The 12,748-nt window shown below is 38.8% G+C and overlaps 1 protein-coding gene across 2 annotated transcripts in view; it reads left to right on the top strand.

Moving 5' to 3' along the window:
- The window catches only part of MYO1D (myosin ID), a 310,477-nt gene that overhangs the window by 120,783 nt on the left and 176,946 nt on the right, over positions 1-12,748 (top strand). For both annotated transcript variants that reach the window (XM_053911384.1, XM_024564798.4), the window contains exon 15: positions 6,280-6,446. In XM_053911384.1, the coding sequence (XP_053767359.1) occupies positions 6,280-6,446 (167 nt within the window). The remainder of the gene's footprint in view (positions 1-6,279; positions 6,447-12,748) is intronic.

The raw sequence follows: 12,748 nt of genomic DNA, 5'->3' as shown, positions 1-12,748 counted from the left end.
CACATTTTTTATTGTCACCAATAACTGTATCAATTAGGATATTTTGAGTATGTTGGCTGTCTCCCACTAGTGGCTACTAGTGGGTAGAGGCCAGGGGTGCTGCTAAACATGTTCCAATGCATAAGACAGCCCCAGAGCAAAGAATTATTTGGCCAAAATATCAATAGTACCAAGAAATTTTGCAAACCATTTTGACATGTTCAACCCGTCAAAGCACCTTCTCCATTCAATGCACAAGTCTTTTTTTGCATTTCAGTTGCATTTTTGCCTTTCTTGAAATAATAAAGCATAACATGCCAAAAATGTTGCGTATTTCCTTCCATCTTTAATATTAAAATGGCTGCACAAAAATTCCCCAATTTTGATGTTTGTTTTAAATGCACACTGATATGACAGCTGTCACTATACATTCTAACAAAATTGTTTTGAATGAAGTTAAAGACAACTAAGTAGTACTAGAGCCATCGTACAGAAAAAACTAAACGAACTTTTCACCAACCCAATATTAGACAAAGCTGAAGAGAGAACAGAGGAATTAAAGAAAGAATTGAAGAAACTGTCCAGGATTCTACTTAGACCAAGAAATGAACAAAGAGACTTGGAAGATAAAATGAAAAGATCTAATGTGCTTCTGGTCAGGGTTATACAAGGAGAGGAGGAAGTGGACAGGGCAGTGTCTGAAGAAGCACTGCTGAGAATTTCAGCAGTGATGAAGGACACCGCACTGCAGACTCGGGAAGTACACTGCATCCCAGACTGGAAGAGTGCAAGAGATCTGCGTCTAGGCACCTCGTGAAGCCCCAAAACATCTAAGAAAATGTCTCAAAAGCAGGCTAGCTTCAAGGTAATATGAGAGGAAATAACTGTGAACCAAAATTCTGTACCAAGAGAATATATTTTTTAAGAACGAAGATAATCTTTCTGGGAAAAAAAAAAAAAGAGAACCACACTGAAGGAAATTCTGAGGGATATACATCAAGCAAGAGCAAGAATATATTACCTGAAAGTCTGAAATGCAAAAAAGAAGAGCAAAGAAATAGGTAAATATGTGGGTATATATAAATAAACTGACTCTGTAAAATAAAATTTTATTGTATTAAAAATACACAGTAGAATTAAATAGCACAATAATACCACATAAATGGGAAGGATGAATGGCTATAATTCAAGTACTTAATGTCCTTGGTTGTTCAGGAAATGGATAAAAATATTGCTTGCATTACAACTAATACTACCAATGCATTTTAAATTTTCTAGTGGAGGCATTAAAAGAATAGTAGTGAGACTATAACTTCCAAACGGGGGGCGAGTGGGGGCGAGTGGGGGCAGGGACGGGGAGCCAAACTGAGAAAAAATAATCCGTCCTAAAACACACAGGAGAGGAGATAAAGGAATATAAGAAAACTAAGACAAGTAAAATGATATAAATAAATCTAAATATATTAGTAATTGCATTGAATATAAATGGTAAAAATTATCAAATCAAATTTAAAAGAATATAGATATATTGCCATTTATTAATGATACCTTAACATAACAGAAAAGTTGAAATTTTAAGTTTGAAAAGATACATTAGACAAATTCTGACAATCTGGGATCACTTTAGTCCAAGTTCAAGGCCTGAAGTGGTTCAGCAATGGACTGCCATCCCTGAAAGGGCCAAGTTGTTTTCCATTCACTTTTAACTCCCAGGTTTAGCAGTTCGGGATTCCAGACCATTGCTCAGGCCCAAGTGCATGGTCTCGTCTCCCAGCTTTCCTCCTCCTGGCCCCACAGGGCTGCCAGCAGTTATGCTCAGCCTCCTGGCTGCCCCTCCACAGCGACAGCGGCTCTAAGATGAAAGCAGCCCTGTGGGCCGGCTTCCCCGCTGTGGGTTTCAGTCTGATCCTCATGTTAGCTGTCTTACTAGCTCTTTGTCGCATTTAAGAACATTTCCTCCCACCCCATCTTTTGTCTGTCGCTTTTTTGTAATGGCTTCATCAGGTTGACAGGTTGATTTAATTTAATTTGAATTGTCTAGTCCTCCATCACCATAAGTACAAGAACCTGATGCCTCACTTTTCCAATCTACACAATGTTTTCAAATGCCTGTCTCGTCTACCCACCTAGACCATTAAGTCTTCTGAACATAGGAAAAGAGCTATACTAATTTTATAGACTCTTGATACCTGATAAAGCTCTCTAAACAGCTGGTCAGAAAATTATTAAATAAAGTTCAATTTTCCTTTGATTCTGTTTGACAGTATTCAAAGCAGGTTAAATAGATGAATATCTAAATACAGTGTCTTTTAGCTACTACATATACTGATCGGTATACTTTGACAAATGATATTTTTCACCAAAATAGAAGGAGAAGCAGGTTAAAAACACAAGAAAGTAGAATCACTATTAATTTTTGTGATTTAACCTTCTTAAGACACAGAATTGTCAAATTTAGGATTTGTTAGGCTAAGTCAGTCTGGATATTTATAAATGAGAGAGGAGGTGGCACTTATAAATTAAGACAGAATACTGATTAAATATAGAGAAAGTATTTCCACTAAATTCCTTATCTGAAGATTTTTATATTACTAAACAGGATGAAAGGTCCTTCAATGACCTTTAGCTGGTCATTTATGTCTAATTCAGTCTTACCACTTCCTGTGCATAATCAGCCAACACTAGTAAAATTCCATTCAATTGGTTTCTTTTTAGTAAAGTTTCTTATGCTACTCAAATGATACCTTATATTAGATTGTTTTGCCCACATGATTGCATAAATGATTGAGTTCAAAGTGTTTTCTGTTTCACACTGTAATTTTCTTTTTGACCTAAGGGTCATTTAGAAGTATGTATCTTAATTCCCAGACATACAAGATTTTCTGATTATCTCTTTGCTCTTGGTTTCTGGCTTAATCTCATTTAGTCCAAAGAAATATACTCTATGACATCAATCCTTAAAATATGCTTAAGTTTTCTTTATATCTTTTTTACATATAAAAATTTGTATTTGATATTCTATACATGTTCATTAGGTCAAATTTGCTAAGCATTATTGTTTAATTCTTTTGCACTCTTACTGATTTCTTTTGTTAATGTGGAAATGATGAAATCTATAACTCTGAATTTGTCTTCTCCTTGTACCGTCAATTTTTGCTGTAAATATTTTAAGAATTTATTAGGCTTATTTAATTTAGAACTGTTATTTCTTCCTAGTGTTTGAGTCATTTACCATTATGAAATGTCTATTTCTGTATTGCTTTTTTTGCCTTAAAGTCAGCTTTGCATGAATAAAATAGGTTTGCATGGTATATATTTTCTACCCTTTTACTATGGAAAGTACATCTGTGGTTCTGACAGATAATAGATTCAGAGAAGGGAAAGTAACTCTTTACACCAGTAAGTAGGATATATGTGACCGCATTGATTCATCCAGTGATAATTTGTTATCTTCAGTGTGCCAAGATCTATGCTAAACACAGTTTTATGTTTAAAAGGAGTTATGATCTAATGCAAGGTACAAAATGGAATTGACACGGAAGGATTTTTTGCTAAGCTCTTTCTTAGAGTCACTGATGCCTATAGGTCGTTTTATAACTTCTCTACTTATATACACATAACTTTTGAATGCCAAATATGGTCATAAGTGTTCATCTTTTTTCAAAAGCACAAACTAATGTAATAATAATAATGGCTGACACTTATGGAGCATTACTACATACCAGGGCTGTGCTTAATTTTTTTTATTATTTTTCTGTGACAGTTGTCCCAGTTTTCCTCCGTTGCTCTCCCCTGCCCCCACCCATCCACCCCCACTCCCACAGTTGATCCCCACCCTGGTTGTCCAGGTCCTTGGGTCATTTATACCTGTTCATTGATTAGACCCTTCCCATTCTTTCCCTATTTCTCCCCTTCTCCCCTCCCCACTGGTCGCTGTCAGTCTGTTCCTTGTTTCCATGCCTCTGGTTGTATTTTGCTCGTTTCTTTGTTTTGTTCATTAGATTCCTCTTATAGGTGATATCCTATGGTATTTGTCTTTCACCGTCTGGCTTATTTCACCTAGCATAATACTCTCCAGTTCCATCCATGCAGTTGTGAAAGGTAGGAGCTCCTCCTTTCTTTCTGCTGCATAGTATTCCATTGTGTAAATGTACCACAGTTTTTTGATACACTCATTTACTGATGGGCACTGAGGCTGTTTCCAGCACTTGGCTATTATAAATTGTGCTGCTATGAATTGTTCTAATTGTTCTTTTGAATTGATGTTTCAGAATTCTTAGGGTATAATACCAGCAGTGGAATCGCTGGGTCAAAAGGCAATTCTATTTTTACTTTTTTGAGGAAATTCCATACTGTTTCCCACAGTGGCTGCACCAGTCTGCATTCCCACCAACAGTGCACTAGGGTTCCCTTTTCTCCACAACCTCGCCAGCACTTGTTGTTTGGTGATTTGGTTATGACAGCCATTCTGACCGGTGGGAAGTGGTATCTCATTGTGGTTTTAATCTCCATCTCTCTGATGTCTAGTGATGTTGAGCATCCATTCATATGCCTATGGGCCCTCTGTATGTCCTCCTTAGAGAAGTGTCTGTTCAGGTCCTTTGCCCCTTTTTTAGTTGGATTCATTGACTTCCTGGTGTTGAGTCGTATGAGTGCTTTATATATTTTGGAAATCAAACCCTTGTCAGAGACATCCTTGTCAAATATGTTTTCCCATGTGGTTGGTTCTCTTTTCAGTTTGTTTTCGTTAGCTGTGCAGAAGCTTTTTAATTTATGTAGTCTCATTTGTTTAGTCTTTCCTTAATTTCCCTTACTGTATAGGATATATAGGAAAAAATACTGCTGCATGGGATATCTGAAATTTTACTGCCTACGTTTTCCTCTAGGACTTTTATGGTGCCACAGCTTATGTTTAAGTCTTTTATCCATTTTGAGTTTATTCTGGTGTATGGTGTAAGTTCATGGTCTAGTTTCATCTTTTTGCATGTACTATTCCAGTTCTCCCAACACCATTTGTTGAAGAGGCTTTTTTTACTCCATTGTTTGCTCATGCCCCCTTTGTCAAATATTAATTGACAGTAGAGACATGGGTTTATTTCTGGGCTCTCTATTCCGTTCCATTGATCTATATATCTGTTCTTATGCCAGTACCAGACTGTTTTGATTACAGTGGCCTTGTAATATAGTTCGATTTCAGATATTGTTATCCCTCCTACTTTGTTGTTCTTTCTCAAGATCTCTGAGGCTATTCAGGGTCATTTTTGGTTCCATATAAACTTTTGAAATATTTGCTCTAAATCCGTGAAGTATGTCATTGGTATTTTAATAGGGATTGCACTGAATCTATCAATTGCTTTGGGTAGTATAGACATTTTAATAATGTTAATTCTCCAAACCATGAACGTGGCATATGCTGCCATTTATTCGTATCTTTCTCAGTTTCTTTCTTCAGTGTTCTGTAGTTTTCCAGGTGCAGGTGTTTTACCTCCCTGGTTCAGTTTATTCCTAGGCACTTTATTTTTCTTGTTGCTATAGTAAATGGGATTTTTTCCTTGTTCCTCTTTCTTATATTTCATTGTTGGTATACAAAAAATGCTTTCAATTTCTGAATATTGACTTTGTATCCCTCTATTTTGCCAAATGCACTTACTAAGTCAAGTAGTTTTTTTGGTGGAGCTTATATGGTTTTCTATGTACACTATCATGTCTGCTGCAATGATGACAGTTACGTTCTCCTTTCCATACTCTGGTTTCTCTTCAGAACACACAAATCTTTCGCCTTTTACTTTCTCCTTTCCAATTTGGATGCTTTTTATTTCTTTTTCTTGTCTGATTGCTGTGGCTAGAACTTCCAACACTATGTTGAATAAAAGTGGTGAAAGCGGACACCCTTGTGTTGTTCCTGATCTTAGGGGGAAAGCTGTGCTTAATATTTTACATCGTCACCACAGTTAATCTTACCACAGCCCCTGCCTTTTTCTCTTATCCACCTTGTTACTTTTAACCATGACCAAAAATACACAAAAAGCCAATATATACATATCTCAATTATTTACTCCCTAGTTTTATCCCTATTCCTGATGAGCCCTAAAATATAATAAAACAAAATTTTAGCTAAATGCATAAACATTACCAACCTCGAATTGAAGGAGAAGGAAGAATAACTACGTATTCACAGTTGTATGCCTGAGAAGTTAGAAGCATAGAGCTTAGTTTGACACAGTTACCACTAAATGCACATTACTGTCCTTAGTCTGCAATTCTTCTGAAACTTAACCGTTTGCTGATTTCTTTCTTCAGGAACCATACTATGTACGTTGCATCAAACCCAATGACAAGAAATCCCCACAGATATTTGATGATGAACGCTGCCGGCATCAAGTCGAGTATCTCGGACTACTGGAGAACGTGAGGGTGCGACGGGCAGGGTTTGCCTTCCGCCAGACATATGAGAAGTTTCTTCACAGGTGAGAATAGATTCAAAGAAACCTGGTAGCACACTGGGAAGCAGAGAGTCTTCCCCATGTATGACAGTGCAAAACATCTGCATGTTCAGTGAGTGAATAAAAGAGTTGAGGAAACGGCAGATATGAAACACATTCCCGGAATCAGCAGAAGGAGTCTTCGTGAGTTTGTGGCTTTTGTTATCCTTTGTGAGGAAATGTGGGCATCATAGTATAGTAGGAAGCACAATGATTTGGAGTGACATGTAGGTTGGAATCCTGGCTGTGCCACTCACTTGCTGCATAATCTTGGGCCAGAAATGTAATTTCTTTGATTCTGTTTCTGCATCTGTAAAATGTGTATAGTAACACCTGCTTCATAAGACTGTTGTTGTGAGGACTAAATAACCTAAGTGATAAGCCCAGGTGCCATTATTACTGGCATTATTCATTACAGTTAACCCTTGACATTATTATTACTGACATTATTCATTACATTTAGCCCTTGAACAACACAGGAGTTAGTGGTGCCAACCCCCGCTACATTTGAAAATTCATGTATAACATTTGACTCCCTCACACTTGACCGCAATAGCCCACTGTTAACCAGAAGCCTTACTAATAACATGAACAGTTGATTAACACATATTTTGTATATTATATGTATTATATACTTTATTCTTATAATAAAGTAAGCTAGAGGAAAGAATTTTTAAAAACCATAAGGAAGAGAAAATACATTTATAGTATTTATTTCAAAAACCTGCATATATATAGACTCACACAGTCCAAACCCATGTTGTTCAAGGGTCAACTGTACAATAATAACAAAATACTAGATAGTTAATCATGAAGACCCTGAAATTCACCTACGTGGTTTGAATCCTGGCTTTGCCATTTTGTAGCTCTGTGGTCTTGGGCAAGTCACATCACCTTTTCAGGCCTCAGTTTGCTCATGTATAAAAGGGGGGTAATAATAGTAACTGCTTTCTGAAGTTGCCAGAGGATTAAATGAGATATTATATAAACAGCACTTAGAATAGTACCTAGTATATATTAATCACTCAATTCATATAAGATGATTGCTATTGCTATTTGTTGTTAATAATAATGATGATAGTTGACAACTAAGACTCATAAAAATAATGTTTTGAATTCCATCTGTGAAAGTATTTATTGAACATTTCATGTATTCTACACTGTAGATTCCACAAAAATATGATTAAATAAATACATAAGATAGTGGATGACCAAAAGAGTCTCTAAGGAGATAATAAGGACAGGAAGTAATTGGCCAAACAAAGATCAGAGAAAAGAGCAGGTGGGGCAGAGGGCACAGCAGGGGAAGGCTCTATTGCTGTGATAAGTGTGGTGTGCTAGGTACCAAACGTGGTCCATGTGGTTGGACGATGCTGAGTGACAGGGCAGCAGTGTGAGATGAGATCAGGTTGATGAACATGTTGAACTTTGTAATCCAGACTAAACAGTTTTGATTTTGGCTAAAGGTGATAGAAAACCATTGGTGGATATTAAGCAAGGAATGACACAATTTTATGGATGCTTCAAGAGATCGTTGTGGTTGCTGTGTGAATAGAAAGCAAGGTAACATTCATGGGTACTATTGCAGGAGTCCAGAAGAGATGGCTTACTGATGGAACTTTGAACAAGGGATCACTGTAGATCCAAGAGTAGTGGACAGATTTGGGATGTGTGTTGGAGGAAAGGTGACAAGTCATGTTCATGGTTTGGCTGGATGAGAGAGGAATGACAAGTAGATTTTGGCTCAAGCTTGTGGCTAAGCATGGTACCGCTTGCTGAAATAGGAAGATTGGGTAAGAGAAGTTTGAGGAGGGGGGCATGGAACAGGGGGAAAAAATGGAATAAAGATTTGTCTCTTGACTGGGTTAAGTTTGAAAGGCCTACTAAACACCTAGGTAGCCACTAGGTATATGAGTACATATCTGGAGGAGGCTTGGAGACAGAGATTTTTGTGATTAGTATGTAGATTATGTATAAAGTCTTAGAACTTGCTAAAGAAGAGGAGGAAACTCATGCCAACATTTAGGTTTGTGGTCTGACCTGAAGGAACCAGTAAAGAGAGGGAACAGCCCCTGAAGTAGAATGCCAGGAAAGGTTATGTCACAGAAGCCAAGAGAAGAAGGCATTTCAAGAACAAAGCACAGTTACCACATCAAGTGTTGCTGTGCAATCAAGTAAGATAAAAGCAGAAGCTTAGCTATTAGATTTGGCAATATAGAGGTCAAGGGAGAAAGGGCTGGGCAGAGCCAGCTTGAGCAGGGTGGGAAAGTGAAGTGAGGAGTTGGTTTCCTGTAGACAACTCAAGAATCCGTAAGAGCTGGAAAAATGGATGCAGCAGCTGGAGTGGGATGTGAGGTCAGGAGCTACTAGAAAATGTTCATGTGCAGGTGGGGATGATTCAGAACAGAGGGAGAAACCAGGGACCTAGGAGGGAGGGAGGTCATTGTAATAACAACATCCTTGACGTAAGCTTGCTTTGAGGGAACAAGGAATTTTGCAAATGTATATCTTTACCAACTTTTAACCTCTTTTTGGACTTGCTTTACTTTCAACTCAAACTCTTGTGTTGTGCTTTTTTGGCATGGAAGACATGCTGTAAGGATTGGATTATGTTTTCTAATACTCATTGTAAAAACAAGAGAGAACAGATAAAAAAGAACCTCTGAATTTTAAATATAGTGGTCTCAGTAGTACAAGCTTTAATTTCCCATTCCCACTCCAAATAATATAAAATATTATTCCCATTCCCCAAATAATATAAAATATGTATAATTAAAACCAAGTAAATGCACAGCCACACTACAGAATCAAAAGGAGATCCTCAGAGAACCTTGAACATGTGAGTCGCTCCTAACTGTGATACGAAGCAGAAGGGAAGACCCAGCAGGAAGCCAAGGTTGCGGGGGAAGACTGCCTTGTGAGGCTTGAGCTGCCATTCAGGAAGCCACCCCAGCTGCTGTGCTGTAGTTTACACAGCTGCAGCACCAGGAGGCTGCCAAAATGGCCAGGACAAGTCACCACCTCAGCAGCTGCAAGGGAAACATCACAGGCATAATGGCCAAGACCCGGGAAGCAAAGGGAGCCACCTTACAAGAGGCCCGCAAAGGCCCAGATATGCACATAGCCAGATGTACACTTGCTCCAGGCCCCATTGCCAAGTAGTGGGGGAGCCATTTCTGAACTCAGTTGGCTTCTGAGCTTACAACCTTAACAGTGCATTGCCTCACAATTGAATGTAGGGCTTTCTAATCAAAGGAGGTAATAAACTGGAAAAAAGAAAACTTAGTCCGCCCTGGGCAGGCGGTTCAGTTGGTTGGAGTGTCATCTCATACACCAAAAAGGTGTGGGTTCTATCTCTGGCCAGGGCATGTACCTAGGTTGTGTGTTCGATCCCTGGTCAGGTCACATATAAGAGGCAACCGATTGATGTTTTTCTCTCACATCAGGGTATCTCTCTCTCTCTCTCTCTCTCTCTCTCTCCCCCCCCTCCCTCTCTCTCTCCCCTCTCCTCTCCCTCTCCCCCCTGCCCTCCCTTTCCCTCCCTCCCCGCCCCCTCTCTTTCTCTCTTTCTCTCCTTTCCTCTTTCTCTAAAGTCAATAAATATGTCTTCAGGTAAGGATTAAAAAGAAGGAAAAAAAGGAAAACTTAGTCTGTCCAAGAGGAAAACAGGGTAGGAAGCCACAATGGGAAAGCACACCTAATAGAAAATATAAAATGAGAAGGTGAGAAAATTGAAACGTGTTAATAATCAGAAATGTTTTAAATTACTCTTTAAAGGAGAGAAGAGTGGAAAGACTGAAGTCTGTCTAATTACTGATTATTTGAGATTAGCTCCTCTCTAGAATCATCTCGGGAGGTAGGACAGTGGGGTGTGCATCTGGGAAAGCAGCCTGTTCCTGTTCTGCAGGCTGTGTGTGCCTCCTGCTTTATGTAAATGAGTTTGTTCAAATAGAGAAATTGACTCTTTTTTTTGGTCACACGGACTTTACAGTGGGACATGGGGTAGAATGGAAGGTGTGTAGGACACTGAGCTAATGTTTCCAGTGATGGAGAAAAAGTACTATTTCCACACTGAATTTTTGCTTTGAGATTTGGCAGATTTTCTATGTAAGCTAGCTTTAAACCTAAATTTTTACTTGTCACCTTTCTTTTCATTCTTTGATCAAAAAAGAGAAGGATTTTTAAAATGCGTTAAGAACCTTAAATGCTGCTAAATCTTCCGGGAACATAAAACTAATTGTCAGAAAGCAGGTGAGTTCAGCTTTTTAATTTGCATGTTTGGGATGCCGGTTTGCTGGAGAACTGGCTGGGGTGGGGCCCCTCACCCTGGGGAAGAAAGGAGGATGCTTGACCCGGAAGCATTCACTGAGCAGTATGACTGCAGGGTTGCTCCCGGTTTCTGCAGCGTGCCTAAGCTTCAAACACACAGTGTTCCTACCCATGTTGCAGCCCAAGTGTTGACTCCTACTCCTGTATCATAATGAATTTGGAAAGCTTCTGATTTTGTTTCCCTTTTCACATGATATTGTATAATATTACCTCTCTCTTTCATCTGGTTTCTATTTCTATACCTTTCTGGCAAGTGAGTAGACTTTTAAATGTATTTCCTTCCATTTTTTTCTTTCACTCAACAAATATCTATTTCTTTGTCATATGGCAGACAATATGATATATAGTGGGGAACAAAACAAAGTCCCTTACTCCATGGAACCCAGAAACTAATGAGAGAGACTGGCATTAAACAGATAAACCCACAAATCAATATGATGAATGGTGTAAGAAAAAAAAATTCAGCCAGCGGTATTAGAGAGGACTAGTGGATGTAAGGATCGAAGGCTGATGAAGGAAGATTAAGGTGAGACTAAAGGAAGAGAAGGAGCCAGCTCTTCAGTGAATAGATTTAAAAGCATTCCAGGCAATGAGAACAGTATAGGCAAAGACTCTAAAGCAGGAAAGAGGCAGCACACATTACAGGACCCTGAAGAGGGCTAGTGTGATTGGAGTAGAGGGATGGAGAAGAGCAGTGGAAGGTCAAACTGAGGGAAGGCTTTTTAGAAAACTACTCTGGCTGCTGAGTAGGCAGAATGCATTGGAGAGGAAACGGAAGATAATTTCAGGATTCTATTGTCGTAATCTTCATGGTGGCTCGGAGTAGGATTGTGGCAGTAAAGAGGAGAAAAGTTGAACTTTAAATTATTTTGGAGGTAGAGCCTATAGGACTTAATGATGGATTTGAAGGAATGATAGAAAAGAGAAGGGATCAGCGTGAGTCCCAGGATTCTGGCTTTAGTAACTGAGGGCATTGAGGTGGGGAAGATTGAGAGAGACATTCAAGATGTCTTCAGGATCCATGTAGGCAGTGGATATGAGAGTCTGAAGCTCACAACTGAGAGCTGGGCTAGGGGATAATAAATTCATGAATTGAAAAATGAAGTGGATAGAGCAGATGAGGTAATGTGGAAGGGTGTACATAGAGAGAAGGGGAGCTGATGTGAGCCCTGGGGAGCTCCAACATTTGGGTCCAGTAATACAGGGGCAGTACCCAGAAAGTTAGATTGAGGGGTAATACCCAGAGAGAATGAAGGAAGTGGGGAGAGCGTGCTGTCACAGGAGCTACAAGAGGAGCCAGGAAAGAGAGAGATGTCAAGAAGGGGTCGGATGCTATTTAGATGTACCGTATATTTTCTTAACCAGAAATGTGTAAAACTAAAAGTCTCCTGGAAGGCACAGAGGAAGAGCCTTGAAAAAATAGAAAGCTCGCTTATGTTCTTGGATAGGACAACTCAACATCATAAATAAATTTAATTAACGTGGGAACCTGATAGAAATACCAGAAGGATTTTTTTGTTTGTTTTGTGATTGATTTTCCCTAGAACTATGTAAATTGATAGTGAAGTTTATGTGGAAAAACAAATATGCAGAAATAGCCAGAACTGTAAGAAAGAGAAGATACTGAAATGTACTTTAACATCTATAATTAAAACCATGCGGTGCTGATGCACAGAGGGGCAGACAGTGCAGTGAAACAGACCGGAAGCCTGGAAGTGAACTGAGCGCATATGAAATTCAGCATATGATAAAAATGACATAATAAATCAGAGGGAGAAAAACAGACTGTTTAGTAAGTAGTGTTGGGAATAGCCTTCTATCAAAAGATAAAATTGGATCCATACCTCATTCCATAAAGCAAAATAAACTCCAAAGGGATCAGAGATAAAAAACAAAACCATACATGTAGTAGAAGAACACACAAATGAATTACTCTGTAGCCCCAGTGCGAGCAAAGT

This window comes from Desmodus rotundus, chromosome 9 (genome assembly GCF_022682495.2).
Source record: "Desmodus rotundus isolate HL8 chromosome 9, HLdesRot8A.1, whole genome shotgun sequence".
NCBI lineage: Eukaryota > Metazoa > Chordata > Mammalia > Chiroptera > Phyllostomidae > Desmodus > Desmodus rotundus.
The sequence above is the reverse complement of the archived record's forward strand: the minus strand, read 5'-3'. Positions and strand labels throughout refer to the sequence as shown.